At 41.1% G+C, this 21183-nt stretch overlaps 3 protein-coding genes across 4 annotated transcripts; 1 reads left to right on the plus strand and 2 right to left on the minus strand.

Moving 5' to 3' along the window:
• The first annotated feature begins 1352 nt into the window (after positions 1 to 1352).
• LOC139388791 (ependymin-like 2) lies at positions 1353 to 3068 on the plus strand. Its single transcript, XM_071135712.1, has 6 exons — positions 1353 to 1428; positions 1645 to 1679; positions 2010 to 2144; positions 2281 to 2467; positions 2669 to 2753; positions 2942 to 3068. The coding sequence occupies exons 1-6, from the start codon at positions 1353 to 1355 to the stop codon at positions 3066 to 3068; spliced, it is 645 nt and encodes a 214-aa protein (XP_070991813.1).
• A 1105-nt stretch (positions 3069 to 4173) lies between these two features.
• On the minus strand, positions 4174 to 5766 carry LOC139388643 (cytochrome c oxidase subunit 8A; the record flags this gene model as incomplete). Its single annotated transcript, XM_071135425.1, is given in 3 exon segments — positions 4174 to 4473; positions 4475 to 4525; positions 5632 to 5766. Coding segments are annotated over 3 exon segments (231 nt in total), but the record flags the coding sequence as incomplete, so codon positions are not given.
• Positions 5767 to 8590: 2824 nt separating this feature from the next.
• On the minus strand, positions 8591 to 15484 carry LOC139388099 (solute carrier family 22 member 6, like). Of its 2 annotated transcripts, none has more exons than XM_071134668.1 (11): positions 14979 to 15484; positions 14212 to 14814; positions 13959 to 14062; positions 13532 to 13686; positions 13238 to 13406; positions 13023 to 13146; positions 10281 to 10396; positions 9983 to 10197; positions 9764 to 9872; positions 9369 to 9572; positions 8591 to 9255 (listed from the first exon to the last, which is right to left on the minus strand). In XM_071134668.1, exons 2-11 carry the CDS (start codon positions 14629 to 14631, stop codon positions 9162 to 9164), a joined length of 1710 nt encoding a protein of 569 aa, XP_070990769.1. In that variant the 5' UTR covers positions 14632 to 14814; positions 14979 to 15484; the 3' UTR covers positions 8591 to 9161. The 2 variants fall into 2 exon arrangements, with proteins under 2 accessions (XP_070990769.1, XP_070990770.1); XM_071134669.1 differs by having other exon boundaries at positions 14937 to 15484.
• Positions 15485 to 21183: the final 5699 nt, after the last annotated feature.

Genomic DNA, 21183 nt, shown 5'->3' on the forward strand with positions numbered 1-21183 from the left:
TTAAAAAAAAGAGTTTTATTTTTTTTTCCCAATTTCAATCTTGTCTCATCACTACAACTCCCCAACGTGCTTGGGAGAGGCGAAGGTCGAGTCATGCATCCTCCGAAACATGACCCGCCAAGCCTCGCTCCTTAACACCCGCCCGCTTAACCCGGAAGCCAGCTGCACCAATGTGTTGGAGGAAACACCGTTCAACTGAAGACTGAAGTCAGCCTACAGGTGCCTGGCCAGCCACAAGGATTCACTATAGCTCAATGAACCAAGTTAAGCCCCCCCGACATCAATAGCGTTCACCTGGTCAGTCTATGTCATGGAAAGAGCAGGTGTTCTTAATGTTTTGTATACTCAGTGTACACATTCTACTAATCACATAAATGTATTGCCTAAAGGTAAACCTTTCATGAAAGAAGATGGATCTGAAACGAGAGTAGCTCCGATGCATTGTCTAGATAAACATACTGTACAGAATAGTGTCTTATAGTGAAGCCATAATGACTTTATCAAGCCCACATGACGTTTTATACTCACATCTCTTTAAAAAATAAATGGTATACGACTATGTATGACTTTATTCATGTATTGGTTTATCACAAGCAGCTATAATTGTAAAGTTCATTGCCCCTAGGATGACATGATATTGCACTTCCTGTTTTTGTGTGTATTGTATTGTATTGTATTGTATTGTATTTGTTTCAATTCTCAAGAACACAATGGAAGACATTGTGTTTTCACTCTCAAACGGACTTTGTGTTTGTGAGAATTGGAACCAATAAAAGAAAACTGATTGATAATATTTAACATTTTATATGTACATGTACATTTTATTGTTTTGTATTATTTGGCAACATTAATCAAATTGTATTTAACATACACACACTGAAGAAGATTGACACCGAATGTCTGTGTGCACTATTGCACAGTATTACTGCTAAAAATGCTTGTTTGCTGCTTGTAGGGTCTATTTGTGTTAATGTGTACATGAGATGGGCCACAGTCATAGTACCAAGGTTAGATAAGGTAACTTTGTTCGTCCATGGGACACCTGTTTGTGTAAGTTCCAAATGGTTTTATGTTCTGTCAAACAAAACACACACACAAACACACGCACGCACACACACACACACACACACACACAGTACTTATTTTATGGATGTTTCATGACTCGCACATGACCTTCTGCTTGGCCTTGTACCATTCTCTCAGTGAGAGAGAAAACATAGAGGTGGAGTTGGATTAAAAGAGGTGTGTATAAGAACCCATTGACTACGAGGGTGAGTCAGAGAGGACTGCTGAAGGAGAGCAAGCTGCTGCCATTACAACTGCACACGTTAGACCAACGTTAGAACCACACAATGCAAGCCAACCTTCTGTTTTCCATCAGCCTGTGTCTGGCTGTTGGGAGCTTGGCAGAACGACCTCATCCATGCAGTAAGTGAGAAAAAATGTCATTCCTTATTGAGACACTTTTGGAATAACCAACTAAATGCACCGCCACAATGTTAACCAAATAACACTAAACATATTGTCTATAGCCTAGACACGCAAATAGCATGAAGAATGCCAGATTGCATCTCTATTTGGGAAATCATTTTCTACCTGTTTGTATTACTGTAATATGACAAATGTATGTCTTTCACATTAAAGAATCACCACCTTTGGTCGAGGGCAGTATGGCACTGGTAAGTCTTTAAAAAAAATATCAAGCTCACCAGAGAAATCTTTACACTTTGTCTTTTTTTACACACCGCTACCTTTGATACCTGTGAAAGATTCTTCCTCATAGTTGTACTAGGTTTTTATGGCACCCAAAACCATTCTGTGGTTTTATTTGGCTATATAAAAAAGAGCTACTGTGTATATACTGCAATATGATTTCATTTAATTGAGATGAGCACTAAAAGATCCCCTGATATTGTAGCTTTCCTGTTCAAATGAAATATGCATGCTTCTCTTTAAAAATAAACTCTGAATGGTATCATGTGTGTATTTTCTATCACACATTCAAACAGACGATCCTCAAGGAGAAAACTTTTGGTGTTGAGAAATTCTCCTATGATGCTTTTGAAGAGAGGGTGCACATCCGACTTCTTCTGGACCAGGACAACCACACCACCTACAGAGACACCCTTCTTCTTTATAAAGAGGTTTGATCTTACAGACACATATTATCTACATTATCATTGTTATTCAGGGGGTTGTACTGGATGATGATATAGTGTGAAGGCCATTTCCCTCCAAAAATAACAACCATTCAGACGTGTCTATTATTCATCTTCTCAGGGTATAGCTTACCAAATCTTCCGCCATAATCAAACCTGTGAGAAGGTCCACTTTAAGGATCCCTGGAAGCCAATGGAGATCCCCAGGGATGCCAAGTTCCAATCACAGGTGATCATTGGGAGCCTTTCCGCTCCTGCAGAAGGGCTGCTGGTCAACAACTGGTCAGGAACAATGGCAGAGCCTCACGGTGAGTGAATGACGAATACTCTAGAAAACCTCCGACTAACTACCGACTATTATTTACATTCACTGCTAAATTCCCTTAGCATGAGTGACTTAAGAAATATAATCAAAACCTTTCCATAAATCCATCGGTGCTGTTCACATAGCTAGTGGTTTGTATCATCTCTGCGCATTTTATTATAATGTCCATGCACACTTCTTACAGATGATTACCTCCTCACTTTCACTGAGTTTGGTTGCCTGCCCGTTCATGCCTGGTGGTACAACATTGAGGATCAAACCCTTCTAAGGTAAGTGGTACACAATCCCAATTTTAGGCAGTTTTGTTATTGCAGTCGTAAATCATGAAACAGTCATATACAGTACCTGATGAAGGGACTATGGTCTCGTTTGAGAAACACTGCATTGAGAAAGAGCCCACGTCTGAATGCTTTTAGCCTGACGGGGGCTTTTATGTTACTGTCTGTTCCATCTCCAGTCTGAGTTTCTTTGACATGGTGCTCGGAGTTGAGGACCCTGAAGTTTTCAACCCTCCTTCTTTCTGTGACAAAGCACAGCCGGGCAACGATGCAGCACTGACAAGTTTCTTTGATGCCCTAATTTGAGTTAATAGTAATGCATCAAAGCATTTTCCACTTCCTACTCCACTATGATCATTTAAAGTAATTACTTCATAAACTATATTAAACTATTGTTAAAACAATAAACATTGGACTCCTGTCTGTTTTAACCTGATGGCATTGGCGATAAAAAAATACAAGATGCACATATTCAATAAATGTCTTTTTTTCGGGGTAACAGAAGAGCACAACCCTGTAGACACTCAAACTTTCAAATGCAGATTCAAGATTTTTTTTTAAGGTACATTAACAAATGAAATGGAGCCAAATTAAAACTCCATAAGGGACTTAGCACATAGGCACAATAATTGAGCAAAATATCAGAATTGCGCTACTTGTGTAGGCAGCCATAAAGGTGAAAAAATAAGTAATGCAGTGTAGTGACAGGTAGCCTAGTAGTTAGAGCATTGGACTAGTAACTGAAAGGTTGCAAAATCAAATCCCTGAGCTGACAAGGTAAACATCTGTAGTTCTACCCCAGAACAAGGCAGTTAACCCACTGTTTCTAGGCTGTCATTGAAAATAAGAATTTGTTCTTAACTGACTTGCCTAGTTAAATAAAGGTAAAATATTGTTCATTTCAATTGCAGCATGCTGTTGTAATAGCAGCTATTGGCCAACAGATGGTGCTATTGATCATTTTATAATGAAATCATAATTTACATGACCACTTTGGATGCAAGTGGCATAAATACATTTGAAGCCTATAGAAAAAAAGTGGAAACTAGAATGAAATGCACCCATTTGAAGATCAGTGCTAAAGTACATTCTTACTAGAATGGGTACCGCTCTCTTCAGCTAACATTCCACTAGGTAATTTGCAGGAGTAGCAATGGGTGGAATGTTAGCTAAAAAGACCAGTACCCAGACTACTTTCTTACCACATCATAAGGTAACCCAAAAAATAACATTCTTTACAGGAATGTGAAATGATTTATAGTAACTTCAACAGAACACTTTAGTAAATCAAATAGACAGCTCTTATAGCTTATTTTTCTCCAGGCTATTTAGTGAGTGGTGTTGGCATCATTGAGAGGCATTTGACAAACAGGCACATTTGAGACTAGAATATTTAAAGTTGAATTATGTTTTATTATTGTAGCATACTCCTTGTTCAATTAAAATTCACAATTCTTGAGATGTTGTGCAGCCATTCTATTTGCAGACGGTTCTCCAAAGGGCTGAAGAGTAAACTAGGAGTGAGGAGAGTTAAGTGGAGATGGAGAGGTAGTTCATGGAGGTTGGGGATTTGTTCCACAGAGTTCTTGAAGTAATGATGGTCCCAGGAGGGTCTTGAATAAGTAGAGAATGTACAGAACATCCATTAACATGAGTCCATGTTAAGTTAATCTTTCTTCTTGTAGTCTTCAATGTTGGTGAGAATCCAACCCGGAAGGTCCCAGGATAGCCAGTGCGAACAGTCCCAGTCCGATGATGGTCTCCTATAGAAAAGATGGTAGAGTAAACAGGACTAGGTTATTCATGGCATGGTGCTATGTTGAGGGTGTTGTGTAATGTTACAGAATGAGAATGTTCAAAAGTGTAGAACAGATGATTACTTCTCAATGTCATGTGGTACAAGGAATCATGTCAGATGGAAAAGGCTATATGGACATTCCTGACCTGCAAAATGATATTTAAGTGCAGCTATTTAGCTACATTTCCATCTCTGTTCTGAGAATTTCAGTTCACTGGATAGACCCAACACATGTATTCAGGGGCATAACAACAATGCCCCTGTCATGGATATTCTCCTGATCACTGCCCTGTTGTGTTGCTGATAAATCAATGGTTAGCCATGTTAGCTAGCTACATAGCTAACACGACCTGGCAGATTATCACACCAACAAAAGTTTGCAAATTATTATCATAAAAAGAAAGATAGTTTTACATTGATAGGAAAGTTGCTAAATTAGATGTATTTTTAAAAAGGAATAAACAGGAATAGGTCCAACATCCCGCGATCTGGGCCCCCGAGTGGCGCAGCTGTCTAAGGCACTGCATTTCAGTGCTAGATACGTCACTACAGACCCTGGTTCGATCCCATGCTGTATCACAACCGGCCGTGATTGGGAGTCCCATAGGGCGGCGCACAATTGGCCCAGTGTCCTCCGGGTTTGGCCGTCATTGTAAATAATAATTCGTTATTAACTGACTTGCCTAGTTAAATAAAGGTTAAATAAAAATAAAAATCTGTCAGCTAGTTAACGTTAGTTTGCCATAGTAGCTATGCATCCCTAACCAGCCTGTCATGAACTGACCTACAGTTAGCTGATGTTAACTGTCTAATGTGACCTTCTAGTTCAACTCTGTTCAATTGATGTTTAGCTAAAATAAAACAAATCTATGCAACACTCGTGTCATCGCAATGTTACCCCACCACAGCTGAATTAGCTGGCTAGCTATGACACAAAATAAAGTCAAAGCTAAACATCTTCAGCTATCAGTTAGGTAGCTAACATTAACTAGCAGGCCCAACATGGCTTATGCCTCAACAGCTACGAGCTTCTTGTCTGTTTCACGACCACAGGTAAAGTTAACTACTTACGGAAGGGCCGAGAGGGTCTTTAGCCGGTCTGGTGAAGACACTGGCCCTCTGGGTGATCATGGGTCCCCGCAGTGCCAGAGCAGTGCGGGTTGAAATAGTTCTGAGGAGACCAGACACAACTGTGGAGTAGAGCAATTTTCCCAAAATGGTCGGGAAGTGGGTTGCGGTGGTGATCGGTTGTTACTAGTTACCAGGGCGGCAAAGTCATAATTATGGCTAAACCCCACCTATTTCTACAATTTACCTTCTTAAAATCAGATTATAAACATAACCATATACCTAACCTTAAATTAAGACAAAAAGCAACGAAATACATTCATTAATTTTTACGATATACCGAATTTTGACATTTGTGGGTGTGGTAACTAGTGATAACAGAGTTGATAGGCCAAGGAGGTAATTCTGTGATTTCCCAAGGGCATTATGGTAGTTGTAGTTATCATACCAGACGACTACCGGTGTGCAAATGAATGTCTTTTCAGAGATTATGGAGTGGCAGTAGACATGGCGTCACTTGAGGTGGCAAGAAAGAGAGGAAGAGGGGTTGAAGAGAATGAGGGAGGCAGAGGTTGAATCTGAATCTGTTGAAGATGGTGGAAAAGAAGGAGGAGGTGTGTTGAAAAAGTTTGTTGTCAAGTGCAAACAGTGAGCTCTATGTCAGATTGAGTTTTGAAGATGAAATGTTAGTGAATGAGCAGTGACAACCCATCATCCAGGGCAGGTGTTTTCAGCTCCACCTGGTTAGCTATTTATATACAGTACCAGTGAACAGTTTGGACTCACCTACTCATTCAATGGTTTTTCTTTATTTGTATTATTTTCTACATTGTAGAACAATAGTGAAGACATCAAAACTATGAAATAACACATATAGTAGTAACCAATCATGTAGTAACCAAAAAACTGTTAAACAAATCAACATATATTTTAGATTCTTCAAAGTAACCAACCTTTGCCTTGATGACAGCTTTGCACACTCTTGGCATTCTCTCAACCAGCTTCACTTGGAATGCTTTTTCAACAGTCTTGAATGAGTTTCCACTTATGCTGAGCACTTGTTGGCTGCTTTTCCTTCACTTTGTGGTCCAACTCATCCCAAACCATCTCAATTGGGTTGAGGTCAGGTGATTGTGGAGGCCAGGACATCTGATGCCACTCTCCTTCTTGGTCAAATAGCCCTTACACAGCCTGGAGGTGTGTTGGGTTATTGTCCTGTTGAAAAACAAATGATAGGCCCACTAAGCGCAAACCAGATGGGATGGCGTATCGCTGCAGAATGCTGTGGTAGCCATGCTGGTCACCAGCAAAGTACCCCCACACCATCACACCTCCTTTGCCATGCTTCACGGTGGGAACCACACATGCAGAGATCATCCGTTCACCTAATCACAAAGACACGGCGGTTGGAACCAAAAATCTCAAATTTGGACTCATCAGACCAAAGGACAGATTTCCACCAATCTAATGTCCATTGCTCGTGTTTCTTGGCCCAAGCAAGTCTCTTCTTCTTATTGATGTCCTTCACTCATGGTTTCATTGTAGCAATTTGACCATGAAGGCCTGATTCACGTAATCTCCTCTGAACAGTTGATGTTGAAATGTGTCTGTTACTTCAACTCTGAAGCATTTATTTGGGCTGCAATTTCTGAGGCTGGTAACTCTAATGAATGTATCCTCTGTAGCAGAGGTAACTCTGGGTCTTTCTTTACAGTGGTGGTCTTCGTGAGAGCCAGTTTCATCATAGCGTTTGAGTTCTTGAAATTTTCCGGATTGACTGACCCTCATTTCTTAAAGTAATTATGGACTCATGCTTATTTGAGCTGTTGTTGCCATCAGATGGACTTGGTCTTTTACTAAATAGGGCTATTTTCTGTATACCCCCTACCTTGTCACAACACAACTGATTGGCTCAAATGCATTAAGGAAAGAAATTCCACAAATTAACTCTTAACAAGGCACAACTGTTAATTGAAATGCATTCCAGCTGCATGAAGCTGGTTGAGCGAATGCCAAGAGTGTGCATAGCTGTCATCAAGGCAAAGGGTGGTATAACGTTCGCGGTTAATAAACAATTCAATGAACGAACAGCTTCTTCGTGCAAAAAATACATGCAACCAAACAAAGACAAGATCCCACAACTGAAGGTGGGAAAAAGGTCTGTCTAAGTATGATCCCCAATCAGAGACAACGATAGACAGCTGCCTCTGATTGGGAACCATACTAAGAACAAAGAAACAAAGAAAAAGAAAACATAGATATACAAAAACTAGAGTAACCACCCTAGTCACACCCTGACCTAACCAAAATATAGAGAATAAACAGGGATCTCTAAAGTCAGGGCGTGACAGGTGGCTACTTTGAAGAATCTCAAATATAAAATAAATGTAGATTTGTTTAACACTTTTTTGGTTACTACATGATTCCATATGTGTTATTTCGTTTTGATGTCTTCACTATTATTGTACAATGTAGAGAATAGTAAAAATAAAGAAAAACCCTTGAATGAGTAGGTGTGTCTAAACTGTTGACTGGTACTGTACATACTAGGATACTCCCCTTTTCATTGCCTGCGAGAACACTCTTTTGAGACCAACTTGTTTTTGCCAAATTTAAACAATTGCGTTCTCAACGTGATTCAATTCTATACCCTTTGCTTAAAGTCTGAACCATAGGGACATTTTTTAGGGAGTTTTTCTAATCTGTATTTTTTTATTGGACCAAAATAAGCCTACTCGAGTCCTGGACATAAAAAGCATGTTCAATGTAGGTTAGGGGTGTTGTAGCCCCACATACGCAACTTTGCACTTTCTGGGCATCATGTCCTAAACAAAAGTTATGTTATGTATCTATCTGATCTTCTTCTGATCTTTTAAACACTGACCATGTGTAGCATCTTTTATTTAGGTGATATGATTGCATTTTCCCCTCCCCGTTTTCTAGGAAAATACAGAGACAGGACAACATCTGACATTTTATTTTCTACCTGATATACTGTAGGCCTAAGCTACACAAACCGATTCCAGCTACAAATACCATGCCCAGTCAAGATGACCAGTTTCATGGACTGTAACGGAAATTGTGCCACAGTCACAAACAATATAGCCACATGGCTAAGACCATTCATACTGATCATACTGATCGAAGGTGAGGATAACTTTGTCATTATTTTAAGGAATGCATACTAGTATAGAACATAAAAATATAGGCCTGGCCCATAGAAAGATGCAAATAAAGTTGTAGTTAGAATACACAATATACTGTAGCATATATTTATTTACTCACAATCTAGCATTAATTCATGTTTTACTGTTGAAATATTAAATGTTAAACAGACCACAGTGTACCACAGCAGATCATTTCATTATTCTACGTAGCTCATAGCTCACAAATCATGGTAATTTCCTCCTACACCAGTGGACCAGTTAAAATATTGATTGCTACCTTACAGTCTTTGTGAAAAAACTGTAGAGCAAGCAACTGTAGTATCTATTTAGACTATACAGGCAAGGTCAGTAACATTTGATGAGTCTTCAGGCAGCTTCCTTGAACAGGGTATTATGGGTATCTACCATGTCCAGCTCCTCCTTCTTGGGCGAGGCATTGAGGATTGTTTTCTTGCAACTTCTGAAAGAAAGAAAATAAAGGAAGCTAGTTTGCAGTTGGGAGTCGTTCTCACTTTACTACTCCTGGTACAGTGTTCAATATTCTACTGCTCTTGAGTCTGTGTCTCGACTTACCTCTCATCCACATCCTGGATAGTGTCGGGTAGTGGTGCACCAAGTGTTTCTGGCAGATAGATGGCGACCACCCCACTTAAGATGGGGGCTACCCCATAGATGAAGCCAGGCAGCCACGGGACAGCCTCCCCAAGGAGCAGCACCATGGGGGCCACCATCGCTCCTACACGAGCCATCATGGACACCCAGCCCATGCCATTCTGCCTGGGGCACAGAAGAGAATCAAATTTCATCAGACACCTGAACAGAATACATTTTTCCCCATTTGCATTAATCTTCATCACATATATTGCCTAATGCTAATGAACAGGTAAAAATATTACATATAAAAACACATATGTTTTACAGTCAGTATTGGAATACTATAGTCAGCTGAAACATCCTGTTGGAATTACCGGATGATGGTGGGGTACAGCTCTCCAGAGTAGAGGTAGCAGCAGTTGAATGACGCGGCCAGGCACCCCTTACCCAGCACGGCTAGAGTGGTGCGCGCTGTCTGCATTTCTGAATGGAAGCGATAACAACAACAGACAACAATGAAATCACACCAGTGCTATTAGCCATGACATCCAAAAAGAGCACAATGACACCCGACACAGGCAAAACCACCTCACCGTTTGGCACCAATATGTTGATCAAAATGGTGACTCCAGACAATATGAGTGCAGCGCACTGTGAGGGCCGTCGCCCAAATATACTCATGGACACTGTAACCACTACTTTGGCAGGGATGTCCACCGCTCCGAATATCACTTGAATCAAGTAGATGTCCACGCCAAACTTCTGCAGATCCATAGATAGACCATAGTAGGCGAAGCTGGTGGAGAACCTTAAAGAATGTCAAAGTGGGTGTCATGATAATTTCATTTAGAAGGGATGTCATAGTGAAAGGCAGAAGTAGAGGAGACACACCAGACAGCACTGAGACAGATGGTGATGTTCCTCATGGTGGGCGTGCGGAGCAGGTCTACTACAGAGTAGGAACCCTGTGAGCAGGACATCTCCTTCTTCATGGAATCCTGCAGCATCTGGACGCATAGAGACAGTACTGAGTACTTTCACGTACAGTTGAAGTCGGAAATGTACATGCGCCTTAGCCAAGTACATTTGAACTCAGTTTAACACAATTCCTGGCATTTAATCTGAGTAAACATTCCCTGTCAGTTAGGATCACCACTTTATTTTAAGAATGTGAAATGTCAGAATAATAGTTGAGAGAATGATTTATTTCAAATTTGATTTCTTTCATCACATTCCCTGTGGGTCAGAAGTTTACATACACTCAATTTGTATTTGGTAGCATTGCATTAAAAACTTCTTGGCGCACCCATCCCTTTAGCGGGATCATTTTCGTCAACATCCGCTGATTTGCAGAGCGCCAAATTCAAATTAAATGAAACAGCTTAGCTTGTTGTTGATCCACCTGGCATGTCAGATTTCAAAAAAGCTTTACAGCAAAAGCAAACCAAGCGTTTATGTGAGGACATCTCTCTCAGCAGACAAAACATTACAAACAGCTAGCAGCAAAGTAGATTGGCCACGAAATAAAATGAATCGCTTACCTTTGATGATCTTCGGATGTTTGCACTCACGAGACTCCCAGTTACACAATAAATGTTCCTTTTGTTCGATAAAGATTATTTTTATATCCAAAATACCTCCGTTTGGTTGGCGAGTTTTGTTCAGAAATCCACAGGCTCGAGCGGTCACGACGGGGCAGACGAAAATTCCAAATAGTGTCCGTAAAGTTCGTAGAAACATGTCAAATGTTTTTATAATCAATCCTCAGTTTGTTTTTACAATAAATAATAGATAATATTTCAATCGGACCGTAGCTTTTTCAATAGGAGAGAGAGAGAAAATATCTGCTCCAAGCTGTTGCGCATGCAAAATTCTGCTGGCACCTAGCCATCCACTGACATGATGTGATCTTTCTCGATCATTTTTCAGAATAAAAGCCTGAAACTATGTCTAAAGACTGTTCACACCATGTGAAAGCCATAGAGAAAGGAATCTGGTTGATATCCCTTTAAATGGAGGGAAGGCATGCAATGGAAAAGAGAGGTTTCAGGAAAAACAGCACATCCTGGTTGGATTTCCCTCAGGTTTTCGCCTGCAATATCAGTTCTGTTATACTCACAGACAATATTTTGACAGTTTTGGAAACTTTAGAGTGTTTTCCATCCTAATCTGAATTATATGCATATTCTAGATTCTGGGCCTGAGAAATAGGCAGTTTCATTTGGGTACGTTTTTCATCTAAATATCAAAATACTGCCCCCTACACTCAAGGTTAAATTGTTTAACTTGGGTCAACTTGGGTCAACCTTCCACAAGCTTCCCACAATAAGTTGGGTGAATTTTGGGCCATTCCTCCTGACAGAGCTGGTGTAACTGGGTCAGGTTTGTAGGCCTCCTTGCTCGCACACTGTTTCAGTTCTGCCCACAAATGTTCTATAGGCTTGAGGTAGGTGCTTTGTGATGGCCACTCCAATACCTTGACTTTGTTGACCTTAAGCCATTTTGCCACAACTTTGGAAGTAAGCTTGGGGTCATTGTCCATTTGGAAGACCAATTTGAGACCAAGCTTTAACTTCCTGACTGATGTCTTGAGATGTTGCTTCAATATATTCACATAATTTTTCTTCTTCATGATGCCATCTATTTTGTGAAGTGCACCAGTCCCTCCTGCAGCAAAGCAAGCACACCCACTGCCACCCACGTGCTTCACGGTTGGGATGGTGTTCTTTGGCTTGCAAGCCTCCCCCTTTTACCTCCAAACATAACGATGGTCATTATGACCAAACAGTTCTATTTTTGTTTCATCAGACCAGAGGACATTTCTCCAAAGAGTACGATCTTTGTCCCCATGTGCAGTTGCAAACCGTAGTCTGTTTTTTTAATGGCGGTTTTGGAGCAGTGGCTTCTTCCTTGCTGAGCGGCCTTTCAGGTTATGTCGATATAGGACGAATTTTACTGTGGATATAGATACTTTTGTCCCTGTTTCCTCCAGCATCTTCACAAGGTCCTTTGCTGTTCTTCTGGGATTGATTTGCACTTTTCGCACCAAAGTACGTTCATCTCTAGGAGACATACCGCTCCTTCCTGAGCGGTATGTATGCTGCTTGGTCCGATGGTGTTTATACTTGCGTACTATTGTTTGTACAGATGAACGTGGTACCTTCAGGCATTTAGAAATTGCTCCCAAGGATGAACTAGACTTGTGGAGGTCTACAATTTTTTTCTGAGGTCTTGGCTGATTTCTTTTGATTTTCCCATGATGTCAAGGAAAGAGGCACTGAGTTTGAAGGTAGGTCTTGAAATACATCCACAGGTACACCTCTAAATTGACTTAAATTATGTCAATTAGCCTATCAGAAGCTTCTAAAGCCATAACATAATTTTCCGGAATTTTTCCAAGCTCTTTCAAGGCACAGTCAACTTAGTGTATGTAAACTTCTTACCCACTGGAATTGTGATACAGTGAATTATAAGTGAAATAATCTGTCTGTAAACAATTGTTGGAAAAATTACTTGTGTCATGCACAAAGTAGATTTAACTGTAAGTGCAGGTACACACACACACACACACACACACACACACACACACACACACACACACACACACACACACATTAACACACAGTTCCTTACTTCAAGATTGATTCTGTCACCCTCTTCACGGCGTCCATTGATTCGGGCCACTGTTTTGAGATTTTTGACCGCTTGCTCAGACTTTCTGTTCAGGACGAGCCATCTTGCAGACTCCAGGAACCACCTGCAGAAGTCAGATGTGGTAAACAAAATGTTAGAATCAAATAGCCTTACTAGGTAAAGTGTCATAGCTGCTCCAATCCTTTGGGTCTCACCATGAGTAGAGGAAGGTGATGTAGAAAGGTACGGAGACAGCCAGCGTTAGCCAGCGCCAGTCCCGAATGAAGTAGGCCACTACTGCCAGGATCAGCTGACCCATTGTGTAACAGTAGCCTGTCCCTGTACCCACCACTGTCCTCACTCTTGTGGGAATCCACTCCACAACTAGAGGAGAGAGAAACAGAGAGAAGGAAAGAGTAATTACATGGTGGATGGGCCTCTCTCTTCTTGAGCATTTCCCACCTTAGCCTGCAGTGCCCACTGCCTACCCAGCCCTTCCTGTAACGTACTGAGAGAGAAGGAGTTGAGCCCCAGGCCAGAAAGGGCCATGCCAGTGATGAAGCGGAAGAGGCAGAAGACGGAGAATGAGGTGGAGAAGGCAGCACACGTCCCTCCCACTGCCATCAACAGGTTGGAGATTAGCAGCAGGAAACGCCGTCCGAATCTGAGACAGAACGTAGAGAGAGAGAGTGGGTACAGAGGAGACCTCTGCCATTAATCCCTGAAGAGTACAATACCATGTGTAGTTTCTGAATAACTGCTGCAGCTGCATACTTCCAGTATTTTCGAGACCTGTCTTTGCAGAAGAGGCATTGTCTGAGATAAGCCAACAAAAATATCCGAGAGAAACCAGGCCTTAGTATTGAAACAGAAAAACAGAAATTATCTGACAATCGAGATCTGAGGATCTATTTAATAAGAAAAGCAAAGTGGTACCTGTCCGACAGTCCCCCAAAGATTACAGCTCCCACAAGCACCCCTCCCATATAAATGGTTTGTCCCATCTGCTTAAACGAGCGAAGATCGCAGACCAAGTCCCACTGACAAAAGAAAAAGAGAAAATAAATATAACTGACAGTTTGAAACATATCCTTAAACACATCCACAATTATTTTTGTCGTTGATCTCTTTCAAATGTTTGTTTGGACGCATGTAAAACTACTACGTAAACCGTATCCATGATTGTTACCTCAGAGATAATTGTGGAACTCATCTCTGTCATGCTGTACTCCCATCCATCTTTACAGCCCTGCAGCTCAGCATCTAGAAGGTCTTCAGTATCATTACTACTGTCTCGCTTCACCTTCGGACTGTAGGTCCCATTCTCTGACAGGAGCTGCCACTGGGGCGTAGCATAGCGCAGGCATCTCGCCGGCCTGCTGTTCTTAATGTCCTGGGGCACGGTGAGCAGCAGAACCTGCTCCGGGCTCAGACTAGACAGGGACAGGTTCCTGTGGACACTGCAGTGGTGGGGGGGTACTGAGGCCACAAAGTTCTGCAAGAGATTATGACTGGCCATCATAAGGATGGGCATACAGAGCAAGGTGACATGCAGGACCTGAAAGCGGCCCGTGCTGCCCACCTGTTCTAGAAGGTCTCCAAAGGCCATGGCTGTAAGACACAACTAGAAGTGGGTTTGCTTGAGAAGAGAAGTTGCTGAAGCAAGGAATGTGATTCTCCACTTCAACGTCTTTTGTAACACGTCTAAAAATGCCAGCGAGTAAAAACACTCAAGTTAAAAAAACACGTTTAAAAAAATGTTGTTCTCCACTTGATGAGACTTGTAGCCTACCTGTGAAAGAAGTACAGAAGCACATTAATGGGAAGAAGTATATCAATACTTGCAATCATTTTCATTGTGATGTGATGTTTACTCTTATTCTTTTATAATCAGATTATGTGCAAAAATAATACCTCAGAAAAGAATATCCAGTGGAAGCAGAGATGGTAATATACCTGTTCGTTCCCATTATAGAATTAATGGACAAAGTACATCTAAAAGGTTTGACTTCAAAATAAATCAAATACTTCACTTGAGACACAAAAGCTGTTATATAGATTCCGTTATGCACCAGCCTTGCCTTTGTTGAAGAAAAGTCCAGATTTTAGCAAGCATCCTACTGTGAACAAACACAGCCTTCACAGCAAGAGTTTTTTTTCAGAGAGAGACCAAGATTCCATGGAGTCCATTCAGACCATTCACTTCAATATGTTACATTATATTTAAAAAGTTCCCTTTAACAACAGCCAAAAAAATCTAACCAGGAAAGAAACAGTGCTTTTGCTACGCATTGTTAGTTAATCTGCTCTGGAATTTCTATGGTTTTTCTGAGGAAATAGACTCTTTCTGGATTATAACCTGCTCAGTTAAACCGCTCGAGGTCTTAACTACTCTTTCCATGGACCGCTGAGGGAAAAGGAGAGTCCTTGCTGTGTGGCATTAATCCTTTGTCCACTGGAGAGTCAACACCATCATACACCATCATCATACACACAGGCACACACTTAGTGTTCTTTTGTATATACAGATGTCCCAACTTCTTGATTGGTTATATTTTAGTGTGAGTGAAGGGGTTAGTGTGTGTGTGTGTGTGTGTGTGTGTGTGTGTGTGTGTGTGTGTGTGTGTGTGTGTGTGTGTGTGTGTGTGTGTGTGTGTGTGTGTGTGTGTGTGTGTTGGGGATTGTGGGAGGGGATTAAGATTGGCAAATAACTGACTTTTTGGAACAATTATTGCTGGTATGCTGCATGGTGACAGTCGGTCAAAGAGATCATATTTTGTAATAATTCTGAGACAAGAAAGATTAGAGCGCAAAGACAAGGACAGTAACTGTTGCATAAAATAACAGCAGAGTCCAACCATCCCCAGTCAGTAAAGGCAGTAGACAAATAACAAAGAGAGTTCCTAAAATCATTTTCCAATCGTTTTGTTCTGAACAGACACACCATTTTTTTTGTTACGTTTTATTGTTCCTACCAGCAAAATAAAGTTCGGAACCAGTTCGAACTACCAAAAAAGTACAGGTTTATATTGTTCCTTTTTCCTTTTTCAACCTGTGAAATCAACAGTTTTTTCCATTTAGCTCATTAAATGACTTCACCAATCAGTGTGGATAGAGCAGCTTGCTAGGGAGCAGGCAAGCTAGGTGTTTGAGAGATTAAAAAAAACAGTTGCATTGGACCATCAATATGGGCTGAAGTCACCCACAGCAGATCTCAATGGAAAAGGTGCATAAAGATGGAGGAATTAAGGTATTACTTTTTCATTTGAGCACAATCCACAGACTTTTTTAAACTACGGCGCACAACATGGTTCAATGTCCCTATAAATCAGCACAATCTAGTTTTTTGTTTTTTCAAACTGTCACTGTCTTAGAATTGGGATCATGTACACTGTGCTAATGCCAGTACATAAAAGGAGTAACAGAGAGCAATGTACAATACCGACCTTTACAAATGAGGTAAGTACATGGGGGACGCCACATTTTTTCAAGACTATGTGGCCCTCTAGTAGTTATCATGAGAAGTGGAATCCTGTGATTTTAGCAGACTAATGGCGATTTATCTATTTGACAATCATTCCTTACAACTGAAATAAAGTATTGCATAGTTTACCATGGAAACTGTAATATGGCAATAGCCTACCCTACACATTTTATGAATGGAAAAGTCATGGTGTAGGATATATTTTCTGTTTCCCATTTATGTAATCCGTTAATGATTTTACTTGTCTTAATAGAATGCCCATTTAACATTTTTAACTAAATCGTAATTTATTTTTAATCAAATGATCTAAAAAAAATAGTTATTAATGATATTAGAATTGTTTTATTTAACCCTTTCAAAAACAAAACAACATTCTACAAACAGCATACAACTTGGCATGATTGTCTATGCATGACGAGCTGTTCGTTGTTAGGCAAGTAGTGAAGAGTAACATTTGCAATGTTGTGAGGATAGCGGAGATGATTTATTTATCTGTAGAACAACGTGATAACAATCAATGGAGAACCTTTATACTTACTTACAGGCTAAAGCAAGTAGACCAGTAGGCCTGTAGTGGCATATTGTACTTTATTGAAGCAACTACAACGGGAGAACAAGTATTTGATACACTGCCGATTTTGCAGGTATTCCAACTTACAAAGCATGTAGAGGTCTGTAATTTTTATCATAGGTACAATTCAACTGTGAGAGACGGAATCTAAAACAAAAATCCAGAAAATCACATTGTATGATTTTTAAGTAATTAATTAGCATTTTATTGCATGACATAAGTATTTGATACATCAGAAAAGCAGAACTTAATATTTGGTACAGAAACCTTTGTTTGCAATTACAGAGATCATACGTTTCCTGTAGTCTTGACAAGGTTTGCACACACTGCAGTAGGGATTTTGGCCCACTCCTCCATACAGACCTTCTCCAGATCCTTCAGGTTTTTGTGACTCTACTTTGTCTCTATACTGACGCTTAGCTTGTTTGATTGCCTTGCTGAGGGAATAGCTACACTGTTTGTATTCGGTCATGTTTCCGGTCACCTTGCCCTGGTTAAAAGCAGTGGTTTGTGCTTTCAGTTTCGAATGCTGCCATCAATCCACGGTTTCTGGTTTGGGAATGTTTTAATCGTTGCTATGGGAACGACATCATCAATGCACTTTCTAATGAACTCGCTCACCGAATCAGCGTATTCGTCAATGTTGTTGTTGGAAGCAATGCGGAACATATCCCAGTCCACGTGATCGAAGCAGTCTTGAAACGTGAAATCAGATTGGGAGGGCCTTATATGCGTCGCGGAAGTTAGAATAGCAATGATCCAAGGTTTTACCAGCCCTGGTTGCACAATTGATATGCTGATACAATTTAGGGAGTCTTGTTTTCAGATTAGCCTTGTTAAAATCCCCAGCTACAATGAATGCAGCCTCAGGATATGTGGTTTCCAGTTTGCAAAGAGTCAAATAAAGTTCGTTCAGGGCCATCGATGTGTCTGCTTGGGGGGAATATATACAGCTGTGAATATAATCGAAGAGAATTCTCTTGGTAGATAATGCGGTCGACATTTGATTGTGAGGAATTCTAAGTCAGGTGAACAGAAGGACTTGAGTTCCTGTATGTTGTTGTGATCACACCACGTCTCGTTAATCATAAGGCATACGCCCCCGCCCCTCTTCTTAGCAGAAAGAGGTTTGTTTCTGTCGGCGCGATGCGTGAAGAAACCAGCTGGCTGCACCGATTCCGTTAGCATTGAGCCATGTTTCCGTGAAGCAAAGAACGTTACAGTCTCTGATGTCTCTCTGGAATGCTATCCTTGCTCGGATTTCATCAACCTTGTTGTCAAGAGACTGGACATTGGCAAGTAGTATGCTAGGGAGTGGCGCGCGATGTGCCCGTCTCTGGAGCCTGACCAGAAGACCGCTTCGTTTCCCTCTTTTACGACATCGTTGTTTTGGGTCGCAGGCTGGGATCCATTCCGTTGTCCTGGGTGGAAGGCAGAACACAGGATCCGCTTCGCGAAAGTCATATTCCTGGTCGTACTGATGGTGAGTTGACGTTGCTCTTATATTCAGTAGTTCTTTCCGACTGCATGTAATGAAACCTAAGATTACCTGAGGTACCAATGTAAGAAATAACATGTAAAAAAAACAAAATACTGCATAGTTTCCTAGGAACGCGAAGCGAGGCGGCCATCTCTGTCGGCGCCGGAAACTGTTCCCCATCATTACACACACCTGTTGCCCATCATTACACACACACCTGCTCCCCATTATTACACACTCCTGTTCCCATCATTACACACACCTGTTCCCCATCATTACACACACCTGCTCCCCATCATTACACAAACCTGCTCCCCATCATTACACACATCATCACCTTCATTACCTTCCTTTTATTTAGCCTTCAGTAGCCTCAGTTATCAGACAGTATGGGTTTGCTTTCATGTTCAGTATGCATCTCCTGTTTTGTTCATTTGCCTTTCATCATTGTTATTAAACTCTCCTTCTGCACATGCTTCCTGACTCCCTGCGTATTCATGACGCTCACATAGCAATAGAAAACCTGCCAATGCACTAACACATTTTGAAATTGCACCATAGTAAGTTGACACACCAACTAGGTGTTTTTTCTTTTTGGGGGGGAGGGCCTACAAAAGGGGCTGTCAATTGCACATTCATGATATAGAGTATGTGTAACGGCTGTTGGTTGAAGAAGGTGAGGACCAAGGTGCAACGTGGTGCGCGTTCATCATTATTTAATAGAACAGAACACTGAATGACAAAACAACAAAGAGAACAACCGAAACAGTTCTGTCTGGTGCAGACACAAAAACAGAAAGCAACTACCCACAAAACCCATGTGGGCAAGAGCTACCTAAGTATGGTTCTCAATCAGAGACAACGACAGACAGCTGTCCCTGATTGAGAACCATACCCGGCCAAAAACAAAGAAATAGAAAAACATAGAAAAAAGAACATAGAATGCCCACCCTAGTCACACCCTGGCCTAACCAAAATAGAGAATAAAAAGCCTATCTATGGCCAGGGCGTGACAGTATGTCTGGAAATATTCACCTATCACGGCTCAGGCTAAGACCCAGATGCAGACACAAGAGGTGGATTGTACGAGTGTGAGAGTTTATTACTGTACAAGGGGCAGGCAAAAGGTAAGTCAAGGCAGGCAAAGAGTCGTAATCCAAATCAGAGTCAGACAGGTACAGGATGGGATCAAGGTCAGGACAGGCAGAAAGGTCAGAACTGGGAAGACTAAGAAAAAACTAAAACTAGAGCACAGAGAACACACTGGTAAGCAGTGGCAGTTCTAGGTTGTATGGCTCCCTGGGCGAACCCCCCCTTCAGCTCCCCCCCCCCCCCCCCCCCGATCATGGAGTTGAATGTATCCAGACATACTCTATATCGTGGAGTTGCATGTATCCAGACATACTCTATATCGTGGAGTTGCATGTATCCAGACATACTCTATATCATGGAGTTGAAAGTATCCAGACATACTCTATATCATGGAGTTGAAAGTATCCAGACATACTCTATATCGTGGAGTTGCATGTATCCAGACATACTCTACATCGTGGAGTTGAATGTATCCAGACATACTCTATATCATGGAGTTGAATGTATCCAGACATACTCTATGTCATGGAGTTGAATGTATCCAGACATACTCTATATCGTGGAGTTGCATGTATCCAGACATACTCTATGTCATGGAGTTGAATGTATCCAGACATACTCTATATCATGGAGTTGAATGTATCCAGACATACTCTATGTCATGGAGTTGAATGTATCCAGACATACTCTACATCATGGAGTTGAATGTATCCAGACATACTCTATGTCATGGAGTTGAATGTATCCAGACATACTCTATGTCATGGAGTTGAATGTATCCAGACATACTCTATATCGTGGAGTTGCATGTATCCAGACATACTCTATATCGTGGAGTTGCATGTATCCAGACATACTCTATATCATGGAGTTGAATGTATCCAGACATACTCTATGTCATGGAGTTGAATGTATCCAGACATACTCTACATCGTGGAGTTGAATGTATCCAGACATACTCTATGTCATGGAGTTGAATGTATCCAGACATACTCTATGTCATGGAGTTGAATGTATCCAGACATACTCTATATCGTGGAGTTGCATGTATCCAGACATACTCTATATCGTGGAGTTGCATGTATCCAGACATACTCTATATCATGGAGTTGAATGTATCCAGACATACTCTGTATCATGGAGTTGAAAGTATCCAGACATAGTATGAAAGGTGTTCTCTTGTGCTAATGTATTTACTTTTCTACTTCATGTTTCACATTGTGTTTCATAAGACAATCTGTGGCCAATGAGTGACCAGAACCCCACTCACATTATTCCATCCAGTTATTCAACTCGTTTGACATTTGGACTCAGAGTACCGTGAGTTAGCAATACTTTGGGACAGTTCTGACAAAGGAACAAAGTAATGATCAAATTATATTAACAGGAATTGGGAGAAACGGAGGGGGGTCGTCTAGACCTTTGAACTGAGAGAGTGAGCCAGATGACAGGGTGAAAGACGTACAGCTATACTGTAGATATTCAAGTATTATTAGTCATTCTCTGGAAGTAGTATTTTCCTTCGCTATCCATG

This window comes from Oncorhynchus clarkii, chromosome 29, assembly GCF_045791955.1.
Source record: "Oncorhynchus clarkii lewisi isolate Uvic-CL-2024 chromosome 29, UVic_Ocla_1.0, whole genome shotgun sequence".
Lineage (NCBI taxonomy): Eukaryota > Metazoa > Chordata > Actinopteri > Salmoniformes > Salmonidae > Oncorhynchus > Oncorhynchus clarkii.

Bases quoted from the DNA above. Each gene is read 5' to 3' on its own strand.
- LOC139388791 (XM_071135712.1), top strand. From the start codon at position 1,353: ATGCAAGCCAACCTTCTGTTTTCCATCAGCCTGTGTCTGGCTGTTGGG. The intron at 2,145-2,280 runs GTTTGATCTTAC...TCATCTTCTCAG, and splicing joins CCCTTCTTCTTTATAAAGAG to GGTATAGCTTACCAAATCTT. The intron at 2,754-2,941 runs GTAAGTGGTACA...TTCCATCTCCAG, and splicing joins GAGGATCAAACCCTTCTAAG to TCTGAGTTTCTTTGACATGG.
- LOC139388099 (XM_071134668.1), bottom strand. From the start codon at position 14,631: ATGGCCTTTGGAGACCTTCTAGAACAGGTGGGCAGCACGGGCCGCTTT. The intron at 10,397-13,022 runs GTAAGGAACTGT...CTATGCGTCCAG, and splicing joins GTGACAGAATCAATCTTGAA to ATGCTGCAGGATTCCATGAA. The intron at 9,256-9,368 runs GTAAGTCGAGAC...TCTTTCTTTCAG, and splicing joins ATCCAGGATGTGGATGAGAG to AAGTTGCAAGAAAACAATCC.